This window comes from Pipistrellus kuhlii, unplaced genomic scaffold (genome assembly GCF_014108245.1).
Source record: "Pipistrellus kuhlii isolate mPipKuh1 unplaced genomic scaffold, mPipKuh1.p scaffold_m20_p_47, whole genome shotgun sequence".
Classification (NCBI taxonomy): Eukaryota; Metazoa; Chordata; class Mammalia; order Chiroptera; family Vespertilionidae; genus Pipistrellus; species Pipistrellus kuhlii.
This window is the reverse complement of record NW_023425548.1, coordinates 1,442,059-1,469,308: the sequence shown is the minus strand read 5'-3', so window position 1 is coordinate 1,469,308 and position 27,250 is coordinate 1,442,059. Positions and strand designations below refer to the sequence as shown.

The 27,250-nt window shown below is 45.8% G+C and overlaps 1 protein-coding gene across 2 annotated transcripts; it reads left to right on the top strand.

The window, feature by feature from the left end:
- The first annotated feature begins 388 nt into the window (after positions 1-388).
- On the top strand, positions 389-27,250 carry NUB1 (negative regulator of ubiquitin like proteins 1). 2 transcript variants are annotated; one of them, XM_036412705.2, is made up of 15 exons: positions 389-511; positions 4,448-4,565; positions 7,533-7,700; positions 8,309-8,367; positions 9,257-9,327; positions 11,741-11,923; positions 12,243-12,331; positions 16,682-16,788; positions 20,759-20,945; positions 21,582-21,689; positions 23,021-23,173; positions 24,917-25,063; positions 25,487-25,582; positions 26,120-26,297; positions 26,490-27,250. In XM_036412705.2, the coding sequence occupies exons 2-15, from the start codon at positions 4,449-4,451 to the stop codon at positions 26,666-26,668; spliced, it is 1,842 nt and encodes a 613-aa protein (XP_036268598.1). In that variant the 5' UTR covers positions 389-511; position 4,448; the 3' UTR covers positions 26,669-27,250. The 2 variants fall into 2 exon arrangements, with proteins under 2 accessions (XP_036268598.1, XP_036268600.1); XM_036412707.2 differs by lacking the exons at positions 389-511; positions 23,021-23,173.

Sequence of the window (27,250 nt, the reverse complement as noted above, 5' to 3'; positions counted from 1 at the left end):
GAGGTCCAGACCTCCCTCCGCTCTTCCTGCCAGGCTCTCTGCCTCTTTCAAGGCTTTGGGGAAAATAAAGCCAGACTCAGTTTCCTCTGAAGTCGGACTAACTGGGTCGGGCCCACGGTTCCCCCTCGGTTCCCAGGGGCGCGGTCCCGGGTCTCCACTGCCTCGCGCTAGGCCAGGTTCCCGCTCCGGCCCCGCCCCCAGCACAACCAGGCCCCGCCCATCTTTGCTCCGCCCCGCCCCCAGCACAGCCAGTCCCGCCCCCAGCACAGCCAGTCCCGCCCATCTTTGCTGAGGCCCCGCCCCCACAGCCTACTCGCAAATCCGCCTTCTCCCTGGCTAAGGCCCGCCCCGCATAGCCCCGCCCACAGCAGCCCTGGCGTCGCGAGGGCGGGGCGGGGCGGGCCGCGGCGGCGACGGCGGCGGCGGAGGGGCGTGGCCGGGCTCACCCGGAATGAAAACCAACGGCATCCGGGCACTCCGCAGTCCTCCTGGTGGCGCATCGGTGGCGCAGGTAGGGAGACAGCGGCCGAGCCTCCCGCCCTGGGCCGGGGTCTCAGCGCCGCCGCCCGGGGCCCCTCGTCCCCGGCGCGACCCCGACGCCTCCCCGCCCGCGGCGGGCGCTGGGCGTCCTGGTGGAGGCCGGGCCGGGGCCGGGGCTGCGGCTGGGCGGCTGGGCGGCCGGACGCTCCCGCCGTTCGCGGGCCCGCGGGGTGCGCTCGCTGGGCTGAGCGGGGCAGGGCGGTGGGTGGGTGGGGGGCTCCTCAGAAAGACCGGTGCTGTTTGGAGGGAGCAGTGTGTGTCCATAAACACCAGCCTCAGCAGCCGAACAGCGGGAATCCGAGCGCTGGAATTTCAGTATGCCATTGCGATTTATTTGCAATCAAAGCCAGATTTCCTTTGCTATTTAATGGGAGAACACGGCTGATTTTCTCCAGCCTTGACGATCTGATGCAGTATTTGTCACATCCTTCCCTTACTCTTATTTTTTAAACACGGGAACGTTTAACTTTACACACACACACATATATATATTATTTGAGAAGCTCTGGATAAAGATTGCGTAGATCAGCCTGTTGCAAAAGCGAAAGTGAAAATTTTAGGGAGTGGTTGATAACGTTTCACTTTCAATTTGGAGCAGCAAATGGGTTTCTGTTTTGGGGGCTACAGTGGGGAACACTGGCGCCCACGGCACTTTCAGTTCCCCAGTTCCAATGGAAAACGGGTGTTTTAAGCCTTTTTTCCTTTGGATTTGATTTGAAATCTGTATCCTCGCTTTTTCTGTTGTCGTAGCCGACGTTTTGTTGTTTCACCTTCCTCTAACATGGAGTGGGGCAGTGTAGGCCCCCGCTCCTTGCTGTTCATTTGCTCGTGGGCGGAGTGCGGGGCGCCCGCCAGGTGTGAGACCCTTTGGCCCTTTGGTCCGGTAATGGCAGAGAGCTGTGCGTTCAACCTTCTAAATATTTTATTCAGAATTTCTGAAATTTTATGAGTCGGGAACTAGCTTTTGTGTAGTGGTTATGTAAGTTATTTGTTTGTAAAGCGAATACACATCGCACTACTCTGTGCTTTTACTGTGCGAGAGCAGTTAGGTCACCTGGACAGATGCACCAACCCTCTCCTCATGTGCTTGTTCCTTCCACCCCTCCCTCCTCCCTGTCCTGGTTAACCCCCCCCCCCCCCCCTTTCTCTCCTCCAAACTGATATAAAATAAATAGATTTGGTTTTTGGTTTTTTTTGTGAAATTCTTGTTTATGGGATACACTGAAGGTATCACACTTGATTTAAAAATAAGGTGAATTGGGGCCCCTGGCTGGTGTGGCCCAGTCAATTGGAGCGTCGCCTGGTATACCAAAGGGTGGCAGGTTCGATTCCAGTCAGGACATACACCTAGCTTTCAGGTTTCACTCAGGGTGAATAGGGGAGGCAAGCTATTGATGTTCCTCCCTCTCCCCGTCCCTCTCCCCTTCCCTCTCCCCCTCTCCCTCCCCCTCTCCGTCCCCCTCTCCGTCCCTCCCCCACCTCCCTTTAAAATTTGTAATCCTCACCGGAGGATTTTTTTACTTTCTAAAAACCTGAGCCACATTGGTCAGAGCTGATCTTTTAGCATCATCCTATGCTTTGCGAAGTTGCTGGTTCCAGGCACATTACCTGGTTGCAGGCTCGATTCCCAGTGTAGGGGTCAGCCAATTGGTGTTTCACTCACATTGACATTTCTCTCTAAAAATCAATAAACTGTTCTTTAAAAACATCAGATGAGTTGGATTTTGGGACTATGACTGTGGAATAGTCCTGAATAGAAAAGTTACTTATCTAGATTACATTAAATCCTATTTTTCCTTTTTTATTCTTACCTGAGGATATTTTTTCCATTGATTTTTAAGGAGTGGAAGAGAGGAGAGAAACATCAGTTGGTTGCCTCCCACACATACCTCAACCAGATTTAACCTGCAGCTGAAGTATGTGCCCTTGAGCAGGAATCAAACCCTTTGCTCACTAACCACTGAGCAAAACTGACCAGGGCTAACTCCTATTTTTTTTTAAAAATATATTTTATTTATTTTTTACAGAGAGGAAGGGAGAGAGAGAGAGAGCTAGAAACATCGATGAGAGAAATCATCGACCAGCTGCCTCTTGCACAGCCCTTATCGGGGATGTGCCCGCAACCAATGTACATGCCCTTGACCGGAATCGAACCCGGGACCCTCCAGTCCGCAGACCAACGCTCCACCACTGAGCCAAACCGGTTTCGGCTCCTATTTTTTTTCTCCCTCTCTCTAGAACTTATCTTCATCCTCAGTACCTAATAACTTTCTGTTTTTGTTCTGTTAATCCTCACCTAAGGATATTTCTCCATTGATTTTTAGAGAGAGTGGAAGGGAGGGGGAGAGAAACATCAATGTGAGAGACACATCCGTTGATTGCCTCCCACTTGCATGGCAACCGGGGCTGGGGATTGAGCCTGCCACCGAGATACGTGTCCTTGACCGGAATTGAACCTGGGACCCTTCTGGGGGCTGATGCTCTATCCACTGGGCCAAACAGGCTAGGGCCCTAATAATTTTGTTTAAGACATTTTTTATTGAGAGATAGGGGAAGGGAAAGAGAAACATTGATTTTTGTTCCACTTACTTAAGCATTCATTGGTTGCTTTTGACCAGAGATCGAGTCCACAGCCTTGGCGTATGGGGACAACACTCTAACCAACTGAGCCACCCAGCCAGGGCAGGGCCTGATACCTTTCTACTACTTTTCCTGCTTCTCTGATGTGGCTGCACTATCCCTTCCAGCTGTTCCCTGACCCTGGCAGCCTTGCCCAACCCTTTGACTGCTCTGCTGCTGAGGTCTCCGTAGCCACCTCCATTGCTTGCAGGTGCTTCTTGGGGGGGAGAGAGCAGTTACATCATCGGACAGAGAAGCAGCAGGAGACTTTGAGACAGAATGTAGAGTCCGGCGTTGTAGGCAGAAGTCCCAGTGCTAGTGATGGTGCTGGCTAATTTTGTGACCTCCGCTGGTTATTTTACAAACCCGGGGCCTGGGTTTTTCTCTGCTGTAAAATGATGGTTCAAGCAGTTGGTGTTAAAGATATAGGTCTGCTGTTGTATTATTGTCACAAAGTATCATGCAATACTCTTCCAGTATTGTAAGTACTGAATTTTAAAAATTCAGATACAAAGAATATGTATTATTCATAGTTCACATAAAGTTTTTCTTTATGCATATCTACCAGAGTAGTTATTTGTTTCATGTTAAACTAGCCAAAATATAAGCTGGATGTTGAGTTTCTTAGAAACGTTCACTACTATAGGGATTCATCTTTCTCTTATTTTATCTTTTTACTTAGCTTAGAGAATAATAGGTTAATAAAAAGGTGTAATAAACCTTGCTCTACATATTGGCAACTTTGAAATACGTATTTAATGTAATGTATAATTGACTGAATAAGAAATATACACTGAGTGGCCAGATTATTATCTCTGAATGCATAATAATCTGGCTATATATATATATATGTATATGTATATATATATATGTATATATATATATTTTAGAGGCCTGGTGCATGAATTTGTACATGGGTGGGGTCCGGCCAGCCTGGCCAGGGGCAGTGGACATGGGTGGTTGGCCAGCCTGCCTGTGGGTCGAATGCCTGGTCTAGGGGACAATTTGCATATTAGCCTTTTATTATATAGGATATTCACTGAATGGCCAGATTATTATGCATTCAGAGATCATAATAATCTGGCCATTCAGTGTATATGCCAATATATATAAATATATTTTAGAGAAGTCTGGAGGTGGTTAAAACCTAACCTACAAATAATTTAGATTAAACTGGAGTGGGAAGCGTGAAGGAGCTCTGCTTATGCTACAAACACATCAGCAAGTAGGTAGGGATAAAGCACCTTGAGATGTGGGGGTATCATTGCTGTACCATTTTGCTTTCAAGGATGGCTCAAAAGAAATATCTCCAAGCAAAATTGACCCAGTTTTTAAGGGAAGACAGAATTCAGCTTTGGAAACCTCCATATACAGATGAAAACAAAGAAGTTGGTTTGGCATTGAAGGTATTTTTCTTTTAAGACGTAGATAATTAGCAGTGTCTCCTTGGTGTCGACGTAAGAATGTCCAAACCTGTAGAAATTTGAACAAGTTTATTAGAGTTTTTATTTGAACCAAACAGAGGACAAACCTGGAAGCAAGATCTTAACAGACTGAGAGAAATGCTTCCCAGAATGACAGTTTACAGTTTCTTACGTACATTGGAATTAAAGAAGGGACTTTAATGGAGATTACATGAAATCAAGGGAGAAAGCAAGGTGGGGGATGATATTATTTTATTTTAAAATATGTTTTTATTGATTTCAGAGAAGAAGGGAGAGGGAGAGAATAGCAACATCAATGAAGAGAGAATCATGGATTGGCTGCCTCTCGCTTGCCCCTGCTGGGGATGCAGCCTGCAACCCGGGCATGTGCCCTCTTGGATCGTAGGTCGATGCTCATCCCTGAGCCACATGAGCCAGGCCATATACTTCTTTTACTGCCTCCACAGCATTACCTAAGGGTATTAATCTGGAGAATACCTTTGGCCTCTCGTGTGGCAGTACCGGGGCCAGGGAGTGAGTGTTCCATGTGCAGGGTGAGTGTCTCTGCTAGGAGACAATTGCTCCCCTCTCCAGACTTCTTTTACACTTTGGATCTGTTCATTTCCCCAGACTACCATATTTTTCTAATGGTTGTGCCTCCGTTTTTCATGGCATCAAAAATGGCCTTATTCGCTGAGTCTGGGTTGGCTCAGTGGATAGAGCATCGGTCTGCGGACTAAAGGGTCTCGGGTTCGATTCCGGTCAGGGGCATGTACCTTGGTTGCTGGCACATCCCTTTTTTTTTTTTTTTTTTTTTTTTTTAATATATTTTATTGATTTTGTACAGAGAGGAAGGGAGAGAGATAGAGAGTCAGAAACATCGATGAGAGAGAGTCATCGATCAGCTGCCTCTTGCACACCCCCCACTGGGGACATGCCCGCAACCAAGGCACATGCCCCTGACCGGAATCGAACCCGGGACCCTTCAGTCCCCAAGCCGACGCTCTATCCATTGAGCCAAACCGGTCCCGGCGCTGGCACATCCTTGATAGGGGGTGTGCAGGAGGCAGCTGGTCTATGTTTCTCTCTCATCGATTTTTCTAGCTCTCTATTCCTCTCTCTTCCTCTCTGTAAAAAATCAATAAAATATATTTTTTTAAAATGGCCTTATTCGATATAAGTGAAATTTCTGGAAATTGAAAATTTTCTGTTTTTTTGAGCAGAGAAAAATGTTAATAATTTTTTTATAGAAATCTATTGGAATATCCTAGCACATACTTTTCTGCTTTCTCAGTCTGAGTATCTTGAGATCAGTAATGCAACATTTGTCAGGGATGAAGGATTGTCAGGGCGTCAGATTGTCCTGTGTTGTGACACAGTGATGCACTTGGAAGGTGACAGCTGTGACAGGGTCTTAAGAGTTTTCTGTCTCCTGTCCCTGACAGGCCTCCCTTTTACTTTTTACAACCGCCTTCTGACTTTTCTGGATTTGCTTACTATTGTCTCTCGGCTCTGAAGTTAGGTATAGCAAGATAAGAAAGCTATTTGGTTCCTGTTACAGAACTCCTAAAGCCTTGGGCGATACGAGTGTCTTTTGTTCTAATTAGGAAACTTTTTTTAAAAAATTAAAAAAAAAAAAAGTATTTTATTGATTTTTTACAGAGAGGAAGGGAGAGAGATAGAGAGCTAGAAACATCAATGAGAGAGAAACATCGACCACTTGCCTCCTGCACACCCCTCACCGGGGATGTGCCCGCAACCAATGTACATGCCCTTGACTGGAATGGAACCTGGGACCTTTCAGTCCACAGACCAACGCTCTACCGCCAAACCGGCTTCCGCTGTTCTAATTAGGAAGCTCTTGGCTGCAGCTTCAGGGTGGGGCTGGTCACCAAAAGTCAAAACTGATTAGGGGCTTGGAACTCAGCAGGGCTGGAGAGTCAGTCAGTCATCTGCAGCCAGTGATTTAATCAGTCATGCCCACATAATGGGACCTCCACAAAAACCCGTAAGTGGTGGTTTTGGGGAGCTTGCAGATTGGCAAACATATCCTTGTGCTGAACCTCAGACCTTTTCAGACTCCACCTGTTTCCCTCTTTATCTAGATGTTCATTTGTATCCTTTAAAGTAAACCATAATACGCAGTAGAGCATTTGCTTGAGTTCTGTCGGTTAAGTCTAACAAATTATTATTTTACAAGCAGTATCAGTGATTCAGAATTTTCTGTTAAGAAAGTTATTTATGTTTACCCTGACTTGTTCTCACAAGTTAGAAAACTTAGAATGTTTTCTGTTTTGTTTTTCCTCCTCCAGTGGAGTTGATTAGTTCACTCTTTTTAAAAAATTTTATTTGTAGATTGATTTCAGAGAGAGAGGATGGAGGAGAGAGAGAAACATTGATTTATTGTCCCACTTATTTAATGGATTTATTGATTGCTTCTTGTATGTGCCCTGACCAGAATTAAACCTGAAACCTGGCGAATCTAGGACAATGCTCTAACCAGCTGAGCTACCTAGCCAAGGCATGTCTTAAAGTAATTCTTATATATTACAGTTACAGAAGTTATCGTCCACTTGTCTTGTCTCCCTAGAATAATCTCCGTTATTTTCACTTTTTTCTTGGGTCTGTTTTCCTATCCTTTATTTCAGTTGCAGGTTCAATCCCCAGCCCTGGTCCTGCAAGGGGAGACAATCAATAGATGTTTTTCTCTCTCTCCCTTATCTCCCCCACCCCCACCCTTCCACTTTCTCTAAAAATCAATGGGAAAATATCCTCACTCCATGGGTGAGGGGGAAAAAAAGATATCAGGCCAGACTGGATTTCGCTATAATGTGATCACTACTCATCAGAGACTTTGCCTTGGAGTCATGCCTGTGCTATTCTGTATTTTGACCTCCATCTTATTTTGGATTGGTACTACGTTGATCTGTGTTTTCTGGTTTTTCTTAGGACCTTGCTAAGAAGTACTCTGACAGGCTAGAATGCTGTGAAAATGAAGTAGAGACGATAATAGAAGAAATACGTTGCAAAGCAATTGAGCGTGGCACAGGAAATGAAAATTATAAGATAACAGGAATTGCTACAATTGAGGTATTTTTACCTCCACGACTAAGAAAAGTGAGTAATTTTCTCAAGTTTATGTAGGTAGTAATGCCTAGTTAACTCAGTGAGGTGCTCAAATAAATTATGATATACTTTTTACTTTTTTAAAATATATTTTATTGATTTTTCACAGAGAGGAAGGGAGAGAGATAGTTAGAAATATTTTTAAAAAAATATATTTTATTGATTTTGTACAGAGAGGAAGGGAGAGAGAGTCATCGATCAGCTGCCTCTTGCACACCCCCTACTGGGGATATGCCCGCAACCAAGGTACATGCCCTTGACCAGAATCAAACCCGGGACCCTTCAGTCCCCAAGCCGACGCTCTATCCATTGAGCCAAACCGGTCTCGGCGCGATATACTTTTGAAAAAGCTGTAATCCAGCCCTGGCTGGTGTGGCTTGGTTGGGCATCATCCTGTGCACTGAAAGGTTGCCAGTTCCATTCCAGGTCAGGGCACATGCCCAGGTTGTGGGCTTGAAATTGATTAATGTTTCTCTTTTACATCGATGTTTCTCTCTATATATCTATCTGTCTCCCTTCCTTCTCTCCCTAAAAATAAACAAAATAATAGTAATAAAGCTATAATCCAAAGTTATTTTATTTGTCTGATTTTTAAATAGGATAGGAAGAACCTCTTAGAAACTCGATTGCACATCACCGGCAGAGAATTGAGAGCTAAGTAAGTATCTGTATGCCTGGTGCCCCAAACCTTTTAAGTTGGGTCATTGGATTCTGGTGGCAGCCTGGAAGAGAGATAGGGCAGGTGTTAGTCTCTGCACTCTATGGAAGGGAAACTTGAGGCTTTGAGGCTGCAGTACATACTCAGGCTCACACTGGTAGGAAGGACAAATTAGAGCTGACTGCCACCACTCTCCATTTCTAGCTGAGCAGCACTCCCCTTGTGAGAGCACGCTGACCACCAGGGGGCAGCTCCTTCACTGAGCATCTGCCCCCTGGTGGTCACGGCACATCATAGCGACCTCACTTGGGCTTTTATTATATAGATTGCCCTGATAATTTTCTGAGCCATTCAGCAAACTGTTTTAGCCTATTTCAGACCATTGGCCCATCTGTAAAAGAAAAAAATACCTGCCTGTCTCCTACTAGTGTAATTCTAACTTTTGAGACCTAGTCAGTTGTTTCACTGGTGAGCATCTCCAGGGCTAGCCAGCCCACATTTCTGAAGCAGATTTTTCTCATTTTCTTCTTTGGTCTGCATCAGGGCTGTGAGGGCTGGATTCAGGACTGTATGGAGCAGTCTTCTGTTATGGGCTCCTCCAGGGCCTGCAGAAGGCACAGAAAATGGATCCTCTCCTGATGGCAGCTGGGGCCCTGCTGTTTAAATGGCTGTCCTGCACCAGTGTCTCCACTCCATGAGGAAACAAGTAGCTAAATGGCTAGTTTTAAAGGGACATTGTCTCTTGCATATCATGAAGTGATGTTTGTGAGTCAGTAAATTGAAATACTGGCTGTTTCTGAGTAAAATATATAAAATAGCTAATCATGGTTAAACTGTTTCATGGAAAATAAATTTGATTATCTACAGTTTTCACTTGTTTATTTTACAGAATAGCTGAAACCTTTGGATTTCAAGAAAATTATATCAAAATTGTCATAAATAAGAAGCAACTTCAACTAGGTATGTTTTGGCAAAGTATGCAGAATTTAAAAATAAAGTTAATATAGAAATAATGGCTTTGGATCTTTTTTCCTCTTCCCCTATTCACAAATGTCTAGTGGTTTATTGCATATATAATCCAAAACCAATTATTTTAGAGTTTACTAAAATAAAAAGTAAAGCAGCAAGCAGCTTTTCTGATATTCATTGTCTACTCTGTTAGTGGGGAAGAAAGACATTCACTGTTATAATTCTTGCTTGGTGGTGGTGAACTCATTTAGCCTTTTTTTTTTTTTTTACTGGGAAGCTCTTTCACCATCTATTTTTAAATATATATATTTTATTGATTTATTTACAGAGAGGAAGGGAGAGGGAGAAAGAGTCAGAAACACTGATGAGAGAGAAACATTAATCAACTGCCTCCTGCACACCCCCTACTGGGGATGTGCCCACAACCAAGGTACATGCCCTTGACCAGAATCGAACCCAGGACCCTTCAGTCCATAGGCCAACGCTCTATCCACTGAGTCAAACCAGTTAGGGCTTCACCATCTACCGTATTTTTCGGACCATAAGACGCACCTTTTTCCCCCCAGAAGTGGGGGGAAAAAGTCCCTGCGTCTTATGGTCCAAATATAGCCTACTCATATACTTTAAAAAAAAGTTTTTTTACTTGCCTGGCTCTGTGTGGTCTCTGTGTGCTTGTCCGGCTCTAAAATGGTTCTAAATGCTGCTGTTTACTTTACAGGGTTGATTACATGTGTTTATGACTGTGATGTTGGGTTTTAATGCACATAAAATATTTTAGGACACTATTTGTTTCAGAATCTTTTTTTCTTCATTTCCCTTCTCTAAAAACTGGTGTGTCTTATGGTCTGGAGCGTCTTATGGTCCGAAAAATACGGTATTTTGAATGATAGTCTTGCTGGATATAGTAATATATATATATATATATATATATATATATATATATATATATATATATATGTCTTGCTGGATACAATATCTAGGGAATTCATCAAAATTGAAAAGATTTTATATATAGACTAGGGGCCCAGTGCATGAATTTGTGCATCATGGGTGGGGTCTGGCTGGCCTGCCCCGATGGAGGCCCATAGGGCCAGGGGGCGGGCAGTTGGCCCTGCTTCTGATCGGGGTGTTGGGGGCCGGGCCGATCAGGGCCCGGATCATGCTAGTTGGCTGCTGCAGTGCCATCACAGCCACTGGTGGTTCTGGTGGTTCCTCTGTTTCAGTTGCTGGGCTTTCATATATATAGATAGCCCTGGCTGGTTTGGCTCAGTGATAGAGTGTCAGCCTGTGGACTGAAGGGTCCTGGGTTTGATTCTGGTCAAGGGCACATGCCCGAGTTGCAGGCTCGACCCCCCAGTGGTGGGTGTGCAGGAGGCAGCCAATCAGGGTTTCTCTCTCATCATTGATGCTTTTCTCTCTCCCTCTTTCTTCCTCTCTCAAATCAATAAAAATATAGTTAAACATATGTATATACACACACACATATACACATAAAAGTGTGTGTGTGTGTGTGTGTGTATCTATATATATATGTAGAGAGAGATATATATTATATATCCAAATAGCATTTTCTAGAACAATTTTTATTTTAAAATCTGTTTGCATTTGTGTTTACCCTTTTTCATTTTGGTAGTGGTTTATTTGTATTTTTGATTTGATTTTTGTTAGGTTTACATATTTGATTATTTTTTAAATTGATTTCAGAGAGGAAGGGAGAAGGGAGAAAGATAAAAATATCAATAATAAGAGAGAATCATTGATCAGTTACCTCCTACATGCCTCACACTGGGGATGGAGCCTGCAACCCAGGCATGTGCCCTGATGGGGAATCAAACTGACCTCCTGGATCATAGGTTGATGCTGGTTGGGCTTTCATTTTTTTCATAGAGCCAGCTTCTGTATGAGAAAACGGGGTCCTAGAAGATAAGTAGCTTACTCAGGGCCTCGGAGTTAGAAAGGGATAGAACCCAGGGTCTTTGTTCTTCACCTCGACAGCAAGTGACTTCTCTCAGTGCACTACTCCGGTGGGTTGTTTCTGAACTGGGTGGGTTACTTCTCTAACCAGGAGGTAGGAAAATTCACTGATTACATTTCCTCACTTTCCTGTTCTGTTGCCTAGTGTAGTGCTCTCCCAGTGGTAGTCTCAAATATGTATTGCTTCAATCTGACCTAATGATGAAAATATGAAGATTAGAAAGAATGAATTAGCTCAATTTTCACTGGCCGATTTATCCACTGACTAATGGTCATAGAGGTACACAACCAAATTTAAACGTGTCCTCACCATGTGACCTGGCAGTTTGCAAGTGCTGAGGCGGGTATAAGAATCCCGTTGAGCGTGGAGAGTGGCGTGTTGCTGGGTACGTGGAAGGACCTTTACAGTGTGCGTTTCTGATTTTCACAGGGAAAGCACTTGAAGAGCAGGGAGTCACACACAATGTGAAAGCCATGGTGCTAGAACTAAAGCAGTCTGAAGAGGACGCAAAGAAGAACTTTCAGGTCGAAGAAGAAGAGCAAAATGAAGCTGAACTCAAAGAAAAGAGAATTCAGAGGACAAAGAGGGGCCTGGAGATCCTGGCAGAGAGAGGTACATGGGGCTGTGGGCTTTTCACCTCACTAACTGCTTCAAGGTAGCAGCCAGTCCCACCGTTTGGGGACATTACCGTTCTCATGGCTTTTCTTTTTTAATATTTTTATTTTATTTATTCATTTAAAATGTATTTTTATTGATTTCAGAGGGGGAGAGAGAGAGAAACATTAATTCAGTGCATGGGATGATGCCCAATCAACTAAGCCACACCAGCCAGTGCTCATTGGTTTTCTTCCCAATAGTCTTAACATTTTAAATATAACCATCATTGCTTTTTAACAGTGAATTCATAAAGTTCCCTTTGGTCTTCTTTCAGGTGAGATGGTGGATTCAGAAACTACACCATACTTAGAGATTGCTAACCAGACGGGCAGATCAATTAAAATTCCTCCATCAGAAAGAAAAGTAAGTACTGTAAGAAATTTATGGCCCTGGCTGATTTGGCTCAGTGGATAGGCCTGTGGACTGAAGGGTCCCAGGTTTGATTCTGGTCAAGGGCACATGCCTAGATTGTGGGCTTGATCCCCAGTAGGGGACATAAAGGAGGCATTGGATCAGTGATTCTCATCATTGATGTTTCTATCACTCTCTCCCTCTGAAATCAATAAAAATATATATTTTAAAAAACTTATGGCTTGTTTTTGTTTGTTTTTAAGAGGAGTGGAAGAGACAGGGGAGTGGGGTGGGGGGGAGAAAGAGAGAGAGAAACATTGATATGACACACACACATTGATCGGTTGCCTCCAACACATGCCCGACCAGGGGTGGGGATCAGACCTGCAATCCAGGTATAGGTCCTTTTTTTGTTGTTATAGATTTTTATTGATTTCATAGAATTAGGGAGAAGGAAAGAGCGATAGAAACATCAGTGATGAGAGAGAATCATTGATTGGTTGCCTCATGCATGCCCCCTACAGGGGATTCTACCCCAAACCTGGCACTGGGAATTGAACCCTGACCTCCTCGTTCATAGGTTGACACTCAACCACTGAGCCATACCAGCCAGGCCAGGAATCAAACCCGCAACCCTCCAGTGCCCAGTCCCACATTCTAATAACTGAGCCATACTGGCCAGGGCATTTATAGCTTGTTCTTGGGTTTGCTGTTGGAACCGAGCTGCTTTCCTAGTCATTTTATCTTGGAATGTTACAGAAGGATCAGAAACAGTTTTCTGTCTCCAGCTTGTAAACAGAGAATATAACCATGCAATGCACAAAGCGTATTCACTGTGATTCCAGGGCAGAGGTACACAACAGCATTACCTCACTGTCTGCAGTAGTGACTGAGCATTCCCGAGTGATGAGACGCCCTGCCTTCAGTGTTGTGGTTCGGTGGGGCTGGTTTTACGAGAGGGCCAAGTCCCCTGAGGGATGGATTAGAGTGGGGAGTGGGGAAATTGTAGTTTGGGGGAAGAATGACAGGTGATTCTACAGTGTCTTTCCTGTCTCCCCCCCCTCCCCACCCTCCCCCCGTCCCTGTTCTAGAATTTGGAACAGACAGGAGGGTGGTTTTACCTTTGGACACATCTAAGGGGTTCTGTATGTAGCAGCACTGTGCAACCTGGACCCTGAGCTCTGTCTCTAAGCTGGAGTCCAGTAACTTCTTACAGCAAAAAAAACTAGTGACTGTGGGTCTAGGTGATTTTAACTTTTCTATCTTTAAAGGACAGTCTTGAGGGGTTTCCCTATATGAATTATTATGTTAAAACTAGAGGCCCGGTGCATGAAAATGTATGCACTGGAGGGGGGACCCTTAGCCTGGCCTTCTCCCCTCACAGTCTGGGAGCCCTCAGGGGTGGGAGGCAATGCCTCCAATACCTCTGCTGCCGCCACTGCCGTAACAGAAGCCTCGGCCGGCCCTGCTTACCTGAGCCTCAGACGGCCCTGGGCAGCTGGGCAGCCGCCATCCCAGGCTTGCCTGTGCCTTGGGCAAGCCCTGGGGGTTTGGGGGACTGAGAGGACTGGGGGACTCAGGAGGTAGGTGTGCCGAGTGGCCGGACCTGCATGGGGGTAGGTTTGGCTGTCACCCAGTGGGGCTGAGGGGACTGGGTCCTGCCATGTTGTGGCTGTGGGCACCTCCATCTTCGAGGGCATGGAAGTCAGTTAGCATATTCCCTCCTTATTGGCTACGGGCTCCACCATATTTGTGAGGGTGTGATGGTCAATTAGCATATTCCCTCTTTATTAGGATTATTGAGGATTAAAGTTAAGTTTTATAAGATAACTTTGTAACTGCCAGTGGATTGGTATTTGCTTTATTGTTTTTTTATTTTCATTCTTTAAAAATATATTTTTATTGATTTCAGCAACAAAGGGAGAGATCTAGAGAGATAGAAACATCAACGATGAGAGAGAATCGTTGATTGACTGCCTCCTGCAATCCTCACAGAGGGGATCCAGCTCAAAACCCGGGCATGTGTCCTGACTTGGAATCGAACCATGACCTCCTGGTTCATAGGTTGATGCTCAGCCACTGAGCCACGCCGGCTGGGCTATTGTTTTGTTTGTTTATTTTAAATATATTTTATTGATTTTTTTTATAGAGAGGAGGGGAGAGGGATAGTCAGAAACATCAGTGAGAGAGAAACATTGATGTGGGATGTGCCCGCAACCAAGGTACATGTTCTTGACTGGAATCGAACCAGGACCCTTCAGTCTGAAAGCCAACACTCCATCCACTGAGCCAAACTGGCTTCAGCAGGGCCTTTTTTTAATTTTTTTTTATTTAATATATATATTTTATTGATTTTTTTACAAAGAGGAAGAGAGAGGGATAGAGAATTAGAAACATCGATGAGAGAGAGACATCGATCAGCTGCCTCTTGCACACCCCCTACTGGGGATGTGCCCACAACCAACACATGCCCTTGACCGGAATCAAACCCAGGACCTTTCAGTCCACAGGCCAACGCTCTATCCACTGAGCCAAATCGGTTTCGGCAGGGCTTTTGTTTTTTAGCTGTTGGAATTATTTGTCCATTGCTTTCTTTTCTTTTCTTTTCTTTTTTAAAATATATTTTATTGATTTTGTACAGAGAGAAAGGGAGAGAGATAGAGCACTAGAAACATCGATCGACCAGCTGCCTCTTGCACACCCCTACTGGGGATATGCCCGCAACCAATGTACATGCCCTTGACTGGAATCGAACCCGGGACCCCCCCAGTCCCCAAGCCGACGCTCTATCCATTGAGCCAAACCGGTCTCGGCTGTCCATTGCTTCCTTATATAAACTAGGGGCCCATGGATTCATGCAAACGGAAAGGAAATTAATTCGAATTCCTGGGGCAGCGCCTTGGCTCGAAGGCTGTCTGTGGAGTGAGTGGGGTCCCTCCAGCAGGTGGGGTCCCTCGGCCTGGCCTGTGGGGACGCAGAGTGTGAGTTGCTGTTGTACAGAGTGTGGAATGCAAACGCAAGTGTGCAGTACACCAGGTTCTGGGCAACAGTGCCCCAGGAACAACATAACTCATGGCCAAAGGTGGAGTCGCATGGCCCAGCAAGGAATAGAACTCCCTCCCCTCCAGTTTGCGGTGTGTCACAGAGAACTGCTGCTGCCAAGTCACCGCAGCTTGGCAGCTCCTGCATTGAGTGGTGATCATTGTGCGTCATAGGTACCAGACAGTCAGATGGTCAGACGGTCACAGCCTTTTATATATATACTAGAGGCCAATGCATGAAATTTGTGAAAGAGGAGGCCTTTTCCCTAACTGCCGGCACCGGCTTCCCTCTGGCGCCCAGGACTTGGGCTTTCCTCCAGCTGCCGGCAGCAGGCATCGGGACCTGGCTTCCCGCGCAGTCCCGAGTTCATCCAGAAGGTCGTCCATATTAGCATATTACAGTTTTATTATCACAGAAGATAGATGATGACACAGTCATTTTGGAAAACCTTTACAAGGTTGAATTGAATTACATAAGTGAAATAAAACTTTAATATATTTTCTTACTATTTAAAAAAATATATTTTTTATTGATTTTTTACAGAGAGGGATGGTGAGAGATAGAGAGTTAGAAACATCGATGAGAGAGAAACATTGATCATCTGCCTCCTGCACACTTCCCACTGGGGATGTGCCCACAACCAAGGTACATGCCCTTGAATGGAATTGAACCCGGGAATTGTCCACAGGCTGACACTGTATCCACTGAGCCAAACCAGCTAGCTGTATTTTTTTATTTAAAAAAAATATTTTGCCGAAACCGGTTTGGCTCAGTGGTAGAGCATCGGTCTGCGGACTGAAAGGTCCCAGGTTCGATTCCGGTCAGGGGCATGTACGTTGGTTGCGGGCACAACCCCAGTAGGGGGTGTGCAAGAGGCAGCTGGTCGGTGTTTCTCTCTCATCGACGTTTCTAGCTCTCTTTCTCCCTTCCTCTCTGTAAAAAATCAATAAAATATATTAAAAAATATATATATATTTTTATTGGTTTCAGTGAGAAAGGGAGAGGAGGAGAGAGAGAGACACACATCGGAGAGAATCATTGAATGGCTGCCTCCTCTATGCCCCTACTGGGGATAGATCCCGCAACTCAGGGATGTGCCCTTGACTGTAATCTAATCTGGAAGGAACCCTTCTGCAGGCTGATGCTCTATCCACTGAGCCAAACCAGCTAGGGCTAATTATATATTTTTTAATTTGGGCTTTTAAATTAGTTCTGATCTTTTTTTTTTTAACTTTGACTTCTTTAGACTAATATGCTTTTAATATAATGTTTTATTATAGTTTGAAGTGATGTTTTTAAAAATCCTATTGTTTTTCTTAGGCCCTTACGTTAGCTATGGGATATCATGAGAAGGGCCGAGCTTTCCTGAAAAGAAAAGAATATGGAATAGCCTTGCCTTGCCTTCTGGACGCCGACAAATATTTCTGGTAGGCACCTTTGTACTTTGTGAACCCGAGGTATAAGGAAGATGGCCCCAAATCCGCAGCACCCTCCCAGCTTCTGTTCGTCTCAGGCTTCGGGTTTTCACCCCCTCAGTGGTTAATGGGAAAGAGTAGTTTCCGGGTAGGCCTATTTGAAAATTCTTTCTTTGATCTCTCTTCCCTGTAAAGAGTGTTATAAACACATGCACTTAGGTTTTACAACAAGCATGTAGGACATCACGTTTGTTTTCTGCGACGTGTTGTCTGCCCGAATGGCCCCGTCTCTAGTCCCCATCAGCTTTCCATCCATTGGCTTTGGTGTAGGTGACCATTCCCAAATCCATTGTTTCTCTGGGGGTGCAGAAGTGGTGCCTTTCTCCTCCTGCATTAGTTGCTAGGATTCTTCTGAAAAGTAGTTTTCCTCATCAGCTGTTTGGTTATTTGTACTGAAAGAATAAAATGCTTGGTTCTTTTTCCTTATTTTCTTGTCCTCCAGGATAAATGAGTGTATCACTTCTCGGCCTTTTGCCCAAGATCAAGTGCAGAATAAATGAGTGGCTTTCCTAGCACCCTCCAAACATGCCATTACCAATGAGGTTTTCCTTCTTTCTAAGTATCAGAATGGATTTTAACACTTTCGATGTGTTTCACACCTCAGTGTTAAATTGGCCATCTGTGGCGGGTCGAGCAGGTCTTGCCTCCTTTGACCTAATCCTGGTAGGCCTGGTCTCTGGTGCCCACGGTGTTCCAGAGTCATCGTGGGCATTCCGGCTCCACACCAGGAGCCAGAAGCTTCCCAGCAACTCCTGTCCTCATAATGGGAAATGGTACTGAGACACTATGCCCTGGGCAGATGAGACATTTGAAAAATAGATGATGTTTGAAATGATCAAAATGATTTCAGTGCCATTTTCTTTTTGATTTTGGTGAATTCCTAAGATACATTGTACAGTTCAGGAAGATAAATACAAATGTGTATTGTTTGCCAACTGTATTGGCAGCACCCTTGGGTTTTAAGTGAGTAAATCCCAGATTAAGCAAAAAGGGAGGCTTATTGTCTCAGGTATTTGGGAGGAAGGCCAACACTTGCAGTTGCTGGGACAAGGGCTTGGGGCCGCAGGCCTTTCTTCTCGCCTCTGCTGCTTGCTGGGCGGCTGTCACCCCACTGCTGCCGGCAGTGCCGCCGGAAGCTAGGTCCTTAAGATGCAGGCACATTTCTCATTTCCTCCCATCGCTCCTAACTCATTAGGGAAAATTTCGAATCTATCTGAAAAATAGGGAGTGCTATAATGACTTTCCGTGAACTCATAATCCACTTTCAGTGAGCAAGACATGGCTGGTCTCTGTTGGTCCGTATGTGCCTCACTCCTCTGACCCTGGGCAAGTCTTCCCAGTGGTTCTCGGGTCTTGGGGAGCTCCTGAGCAACAATGGCCATCCCTTCATTTACAGCAACACGCTCAGTAAGTAGTCGACATAATCCAGCAATACCTGTCAGTGTCTTTTTAAGTAGAGAATGACTTTTTTCTGAGGATGTTTATTAGGCCAGCTTATTAGCATATAATTTTTGTGAGTTTCCTTTCTTCATTGAGGAGATCAAATCTAATGTAAGTTGGTCATGTAACTAGGAGAAATTTCAATTTATTTCCTTTCAAACACTTTGCTTCCCCTCTCTTCTCCAAAAGGGCTAAAAGTTCTATCAAAACTATGTCATACCCCTCGGTGAGTGGTCTGTAGTATGACCAAGAATAGTTTCTTTCCCTACTTAAAATAAGAAATGGGGGAGTTGTGCTTTTGGCCAAGAGGGAATAACCAGGACTAGATTTACCCTCCCACCTGACGTAATTGAAAAATTGGGCAAAATGTATGAAAATGTAGGTGTTCTGCAACTCAGGATAGTGATCCCTGAGGAGGAGAAACACAGGTGGGAGCCGTGGTGTGGTGGTTCCAGGCTGCTGGGCAGGGAGCAGCCCTGTGTGGTCTCCGTGAGTGGAAGAGGAGCTGGGAATCACGGGAGACAGACCAAGGTGGCAAAGGAGAGCTTTGTGGAGGCCCGTGCCTGGCCTTCACCACCCTCTTGTCTGTGTCCATAGGTTATACATACATGCATGTAAGCTCTTTGGCTAATGTCTCCCCACACCTCTCTACTCTCCTCTGAGATTCGTCATTCTCTTCCATGTTTCCATGTGCCTCTGGCTCTATTTTCTTCATTAGATTTCTTATTCATTTATTTTGATTTATAGATTCAGTTGTTGATAGATGTGTATTTAGTACTATTTTAATGTTGTTCTTCCACTTTTTCCTCCTCCTCTTCTTCAACATTTCATGTAACACTGGTGTGGTGGTGAATTCCTTTAGCTTTTTCTTGTCTATAAAGCTCTTTATCTGACCTTCAATTCTAAAAGAGAGCTTTGTTGGCTAGTGTAATCTTGGTTGTAGGTTCTTGCTATTCATCACTTTGAATATTTCTTGCTACTCCTTCTGGTCTGCAAAGTTTCAGTTGAGAAATCAGCTGACAGCTGTATGGATGCACCCTTGTAGGTAAATAACTGCTATTCTCTTACTGCTTTTAAGATTCTCTTTGTCTTGCCCAGGCAGCATATCTCAGTGGTTGAGCATAGACCTAAGAACCAGGAGGTCAGGGTTTGATTCCTGGTCAGTGTACATGCCTGGGTTACAGGCTCGATTTCGTGTGTGGGGTGTGCAGGAGGCAGCCAATCAATGATTCTCATTATGTTTCTATCTCTATATACCTCTTCCTCTCTGAAATCAATAAAAATATATTAAATAAACAAAAAATTCTCTTGTGTCTTTAACCTGTGGCATTTCAGTTATGATGTGCCTGGGTGTTGGGCCTCTTTGGGTTCCTCTTGTTTGGACTCTCTGCATTTCCTGGACTTGTAAGTCTATTTCTTTCACCAGGGAGGGGAAGTTTTCTGTCATTATTTTTTTAGATAGGTTTTCAATACCTTCTCTCTCTCCCTCTTCTGAAACCCCATAATGAGAATGTTGGTATGCTTTAAGTTGTTCCAGAGCTCCTTATACCATCCTCATGTTTTTTTACTTTTTTTTTTTTTTTTTTTTGCTTTTCTAATTGGGTGTTTTTGTTTTCTCATATTCCAAATCATTGATTTGATTCTTGGAATCCTCTACTGTTAAAACCCTGTAAATTATTCTTTATTTCAGTTAGTGTATGCTTAATTTCTGACTTGTCCTTTTTTATGTCGTTGACATTCTCACTTAGATCCTTGAAAGTCTCACTAAGTCCCTTGAAGCTCTCATTGAGATCCCTAAGTAACCTTATAACCATGGTTTTGAATTCTATATCCAGTTTGCTTGCTTCCATTTCTTTCATTTGTGACATGTGTCTTTGTCTCCACATTTTGGCTGCTTCCCTGTGTTTATTTCTGTTTTTAGGTAGATCTGCTATGTCTCCTGAATTGGTAGAGTGATCTTGTGTAGTAGGTGTCCTGTAGGTCCCAGTTGCTCTGTTATGATTTATCTAGATTGGGTCTCAGCATCAGTATTAAGAGAGAGAGAGAGAGAGGAGAGAGAGAGAGAGAGAAGAGAGAGAGAGAGAGAGAGAGAGAGAGAGAGAGAGAGAGAGAGAGAAGTAAAAGAGAAATTTCTCATATCCAGGTCATTCTAATTTGCACTCAAGGTTGGAAACCACTGCATTAAAGCATGGTCTCCCCATGTTTGCTTGGGGATCTGACACAGTGATCCCAACTTCCACTTTATGCTAGCTAGCTAGGCCTCTTTCCCAGCATAGCAGTGTGTGTGTGTGTGTGTGTGTGTGTGTGTGTGTGTGTTTGTGTGGTGTGAGATTATAAATATGGCTCCCTTTATAGACATCCAGGTCTCTGTTTTAAAGCAGCCAGTCTTTGGAAATACATCAGAATTGAAGAAGAATTCCCGGAATTCCCAAAAGGGTGTATAAGGCCCTGTTTTGGTGATGTCATGCCTTTCTCTCCCCAGTGAGTGTTGTCGAGAGCTGCTGGACACGGTGGACAACTACGCAGTGCTCCAGCTGGACATAGTGTGGTGTTACTTCCGTTTGGAGCAACTGGAATGCCTTGACGATGCAGAAAAAAAATTAAACTTGGCCCAGAAATGCTTTAAAAATTGCTATGGAGAAAATCACCAGAGACTGGTCCACATAAAAGTACGTCACTGTGATTGGTTAGAGGTGTCATTGAGCCTGTTTCTGGAGTTTGAGTTCATTCCTATCACAGTGTTTAGACTGCCGCCTAGAGGCAATTAGCTGTTACTTTGGTCTGTGCAGCATTTAGCCCAGAGGAACATGGTTACCTCTTCATGGAACCCCTCTGATCACCTGACTGAGGGGGCAGGAGACTGTTCAGTAGAGTCTATTGGGAGATTAAGATGTAGAAAATAGGTATTTTGAAGAATAACAGTTCCCATGAGTGAGTCACATCTCAAGTGCTGTGATTTGAATAAGGATTTTTCTCAGGTGATTTCCACACCATCGGAATGCTGCTTGGGGATGACAGGGAGCATAAGCTATTCCTGGTTTGGATTCTGCATTCCTCTCACTGACCACGGGGCCATTGCCCTGGAGATCTGGAGACAGGTTTTCTGATACCATTTCTTCATGTTGGCCAGAGGATGTCATTGTCCTTTGGAATCTTCACCGTGACCATCGGCAAGAGTAAAAATACAGACATCTTAGTAATTCCATTTTACTAAGTGGAGGTGAATGGAATTACAAGTGCGACTAACATTGACCTGTAATTAGAAATAAGACAGTTTTATCCTTTTTCCCTCCCAATAATTTTAGGGAAATTGTGGAAAAGAAAAGGTGTTGTTTTTAAGACTTTACTTGCTTCAAGGTATCCGAAATTATCACAGTGGAAATGGTGAAGAGGCTTGTGAGTATCTCAACAAGGTAAGAAAATGAACACTCAGAGCAGTAACCATTTCACCTATGTTTTGTTTTGTTTTTTAAATCTTCACCCGAGGACATGCTTCTATTGATTTTAGAAAGAGAAACATCTATCTGTTGCCTTCCATATGCACCCCAACATTCCAGGGATCGAACCTGCAACGCAGGCATGCTTCCTGACTAGGAATTAAACCCACAACTTTTTGGTGCACTGAACAGTGCTCCAACCAACTGAGCCACCTGGCCAGGGCCATCTACATTTTTTTTTTAATCCCTAGAAGTTAGGTATTTTATGAACTCAACTAGAGGCCTGGTGCACAAATTCATGCAAGGGTGGGATCTGGCCAGCCTGCCCCAATTGGGGCTGATCTGGCTGGGCCAGGTGCGGCTGGCCGTTGGCTGGCTGGCCCCACCCCCTGGTCAAACTCCCGGTCAAGGAGACAATTTGCATGTTAGCCTTTTATTATATAGGATAGTTTGTGACTTGTGATGACCATATATCTGTTTCCCATCCCTTCTCTCTTAGATAAACCATTAGCATATTTGTATTTATTAGGGGTCAGGCCAGATGCCACACAATAAGAAAGCCTTTAAAAGATGGTGACTTTAATTGGCTAGTTTCTGTGTGTCATCCAGCCACCTAGAGGGAAGCAGGCCAGGGCAGCAAAGGCCCTGCTGTGGCATTAAAGGTTGGTCCTGTCAGTGCCTCTTCCAGCCAGCAGAGGGGGCAAGTGAGTCTTTAGAGAGAGGATCAGAAGTTATGCCCCTCAGTACTGCAAAATGCAATCACCTGGACTTAACCAGATAGCTACCCCCAGCTCAGGGGAGGGTGAGAAACACCTGTGCACAGCTCAGATTCAGGAAATTTTTTTTTAAATTTATTGATTTTGTACAGAGGGGAAGGGAAAGAGATAGAGAGTTAGAAACATTGATGAGAGAGAGACATCGATCAGCTGCCTCTTTCACACCCCCTACTGGGGATATGCCCGCAACCAAGGTACATGCCCTTGACCGGAATCGAGCCCGGGACCTTTCAGTCCCCAAGCCGACGCTCTATCCATTGAGCCAAACCGGTTTTGGCAGATTCAGGGAATTTATTGCAAAAAGGAGAGGATGAAGGAACCAGCCCCTTCTACACTATGCAGCCTATTTTCTCCTGTTACCTTGTGGATAAGTCATGTGAGCAGTGTTGCCTGTCTGCATTTTTGTGGAGTTTTTCAAGCCTGACACTCCCTAATTCCCATTGAGAATAGTCTAATCTCCTCCAGGCTTAGCTCTGTGTTAAATATTAATGTTGCATTGGTTTTATGACTGTTCTGTTTTTCTGTCAATAGGCTCGTCAGCTCTTTAAAGAGCTATATATTGATCCATCAAAAGTTCACAGTTTGTTGCAGTTGGGTTTTACTGCCCAGGAAGCCCGGCTTGGCCTCCGGGCCTGTGACGGGAACGTGGACCACGCAGCCATCCACATTACCAATCGCAGAGAGGTACCGTAACGTCGTCTCAGGACCCTGGTTTGCCGCCTGTGCTGTTAGTAGGTGTGAAACCTGAAGCATAGCCAGCTCATTTCTGAAGTGCCTTAGCTCGGATATGAAAGAACAAGAAAAGATAAGTTCCATAGTGAGGTATTTACAAGGAACTCCGCCACCTCAGGCTGGAAGTCAGGAAGAGCTGGTCCTTTTAGCTGTGTTCAGTTTCAGACAGTGCAGTCTCGTTGCCTGCTCCGGTGGCAGGTAGTCCTAAGTACAGTGATCCAAGCAGTCTTCTCTTGTTTTCTATTTTTATCAGAGCACAGTGCTAGAAACCCTTTCCCATAGGGCCATGGTTGTGGTTTGAGATGGTATTCTTGCCTAGAAACATAACTCAAATAATAAGAACAACCAATATTATGTTATGGAAGTAAAGGCACAAAACTATCGTTTAAAACAAGTAGAAATAAGTACAGTAAAGGAACTAGGTTTTGGAGTTGGAAGGAACGTTACATGACTAACATGCTAGTTTTACGGTAAAGAGGCTAAGGTCCAGGGAGCGTTAATGACGGGATAGTGAGAGGTGGAACCACTTTCTTCTCTGACAAACGAGGCTGGGGTAGATTGCCTCAGGCCCCGTAGCTGTGAACCCACCACAGAAAGCTCCGGTGAAGGCAGACTCCAAAGAGCCAGATTCTGTGTGCTTACATTTGTCGCGGGCTACTTTGTATTAATGGAAAGCAAACATTGCTGAAGCCATATTTACTCCTGGACCATTACTTAATTATCAGTAAGATTTCTTTAGCATTTAGATAGACAGTGTTTTAAAATGAGATAATTTGAAAAACGATTTTCATTGTTTCTTGCACCTTATAAACCCAGAGTGTGGTAGGGGAATCAGCAGCTATGGCATCACCAGGACCTCTCCCCCATTCAGAATCCACATTAAAAAAATTTTTTATTTTATTGATTTTTTACAGAGAGGAAGGGAGAGGGATAGAGAGTTAGAAACATCAATTAGAGAGAAACATCGGTCAGCTGCCTCCTCCACACCCTCTAGTGCTCCACACCCTCTAGGGCACATGTGTTAAACACAAGGCCCTCGGGCCAAATCCGTCCCGCCAGGCCTTGCCATGTGGCCCGCACCGCGCTGTCATCACTGCACTCCGCTGCGTTTCCATCACAATGACAGTTTATGACTGTTCAGTAAACCATTCGGCCCGCGATTTAGGCTGGATTTTAGATTTTGGCCCCTTCTCTGATTGAGTTCGACACCCCTACTCTAGTGGGTATGTGCCCACAACCAAGGTACATGCCCTTGACTGGAATCAAACCCAAGACCCTTCAGTTCCCAGTTTGGCTCTATCTACTGAGCCAAACCAGTCAGGGCCAGAATCCACATTTTATCAAGAGCCCAGTGATTCATCCAAGGCTGAGCAGCCCTCCCACTCATGCAGGATGTTCTTCCAGCTCCTTCCTAGAAGGCATCCGTCTACCTCTGGGACCCAGCAGTGAGCTCGCTGGTTGTGTGTGGCAGTTCTGGTGACATGCTCTCGTCCCCTCTGACTGAAGTCTCCTGCTCCCACTGGCCTGCACCAGGAGCCCTCCGGGTGTCTGCCCTGCAGCCCTCATGCAGTTGACTAGCCGAGACTGGCAGGGGGTCACCTGCCATCAGCCCCACAAATCCTGGGGAGGGAAGATTGTAAAGGCTTTCTACAGCACCTCAGCCCCCACTTAGTGAATTCTGCTGTCTTCCTGAAGGAATTGGCCCAGATAAGAAGAGAGGAAAAAGAGAAGAGAAGACGCCGCCTGGAGAACATCAACTCTTTGAAAGGAATGGGCTACTCCACTCACGCAGCCAAGCAGGCCCTGCATCAGGCCAGCGGGAACCTGGATGCGGCCCTGAAGGTAACGCCCGTCCCCGTTGCGCCTTGGCTGCCCTGAGCAGCCCGTCTTCTGGGCCCAGGCCGCTCCCTCCACCTCTCCACTTACGCTTCTCTCCGGTGTCCTTCCCACTGCATGGAGCCCCACTCCTGTGGGCCCTCATTCCTGGTTTGGATCTGAGGCTCAGTACTGTCCTGTGCTCAAACCCACGACAGATAGCATGATGGGCCTCATCTCATCCCTACCTTTGGCAGGAAGCCTTCGAACACCTGCCTGCCCACCCAGCTCCCTTGGGGTCCCTGTTCTCAGCACCTTTGCCTCGTTCACCACACTGTCCCCAGGGGTGTGAGCCTGTGGCTGCGTCCGCCTGGCATGTAATAGCTGCTCGGTCTCTGCACAAGTGAGCAGGTGCTGGTGCTGAGTAAAGGCCATTCTTGTGTGTTTTAGATTCTTCTCAGTAATCCCCACATGTGGTGGTTCAGTGATTCTGATCCCAACACCGACAACCACCAAGAAAGCCCTTCCCAGGAACATATTGACCAAGTAAGTGGAAGTCATCTGTACCCCGCGCCGCCTGCCCGGCCTCGGCCTCGGGTGGGATTGGTGGGCTGACAAGGCTGGCAGTGGGACAGGGCTGAGCCTGGCCCCCGGCCTCCCGGTGTGACGTAGGCCCAGCCCAGGGTCCAGCCCGGCACCACGAGGTGTGGGTGGGAGGGGAGCAGGAGGAAGAAAGGTCTGTGGGGCTCCTCGGTCCACATTTGTCCCCCTTTGCACGAGGCCACCGAGCTGTGGCCGCTTAATCAGTGGCCTTAGGAAGGAGGTTCAGGTAGCACGCTCCTCAGCCGTGAGCGCGCCGCTTTTCTGACGACCGGGCATCCCCTTCCTCCACGCTCCCCGGCCGAGTGCTGTGCTGGCGGGCGGCGTGTGCGGAAGGCCCGTGCTGGGACACGTGCCGAGGGTTTAAAACCTATTCCCTTGGCAATGAGTCTGTCCTGGCTGCACGGGGGGCAGGAGTGTTGGCTGTGTGCCAGCTGCGGCAGCCCAGCCTCAGCAGTGGCCGCCACCCCGTGTTCTCCCCAGCTGGTGTACATGGGCTTTGACACGGTAGCAGCCGAAGCCGCCCTGAGAGTGTTCAAGGGAAACGTCCAGCTGGCAGCTCAGACCCTCGCTCACAACGGAGGCAGTCTCCCTCCTGACCTGCAGTTCCCGCTGGAAGATTCTCCATCAACGCCAACCACGTCCCTCTCTGATTCTGCAGGTGGGGCCGGGCCTCTGCACACGGAGGAAGAGGAGGGTGGGGGTGTGACATCGGTAGACTGAGCATCCGACCCGGCTGCGGGTTGTGCTGGGGAAGTGGCCGAGCGGACGTGGATCAGTGCGGTCTCTGGTGGGGTTTTCTCCGCTTTCTGTTCTCTGTTGGCTCACTTGTCACTGCGTGACTGTGTTGCAGGAACCTCTGGTGTCTCCACAGATGAAGACATGGAGATAGAGGCCGTCAATGAAATATTGGAAGATCTTCCAGAACATGAGGAGGATTATCTTGACTCAACTCTGGAAGACGAAGAAATTATTATTGCAGAGTACTTATCCTATGTAGAAAATATAAAGTCAGCAACAAAGAAAAACTAAGGAACAGAAAGAAGCACTAAGTTTCTGCTTATAAATTCCATCATTATGAAAAGTATAATGCAGGTTTTCCCTTTTTTTCCTTACTTTTCATCTAAATTTGCTCCAGAGTGCTTCCTACGTGAGTGTAGGAGGGGAAGCGGGGGACAGGAACGGATCAAGTTAGTGGAGCCTCGGGGAGGGGCCGGGTGTGGTCCCTCAGGGTGATGTCTTTCCTCAGAGAAGGGGGGGCTGGGGAGGCTCAGGTGAGGTCTGGGGAGGGAGCGCTCTGATGGGTCTCCTCACCTTGCCTGCTCTCCTGCCCTGAGCCCACCTCCCACCTTCTCATCCTTCCCACGATGCAGCTCTGCCTTGTGCTGCACTCTGCCCCGTCCCTGAGGTTCTGTAAATCTCCAACCATTCCATGCGCTTTGGGGGCATAAAGATGGGGCATGAGCTTTAGCAGCCAATCCGGATTATGCCAGACGCTTCGGCCTGCAACGTCAGTGTTTTATGCTCTTAGTTTAGTAAAATATGCTCTTGAAATTCAGAATTTATATGTGTTTAAATTCTTTACAAAAATAAAAGTTATTAAATAGGAAAGTC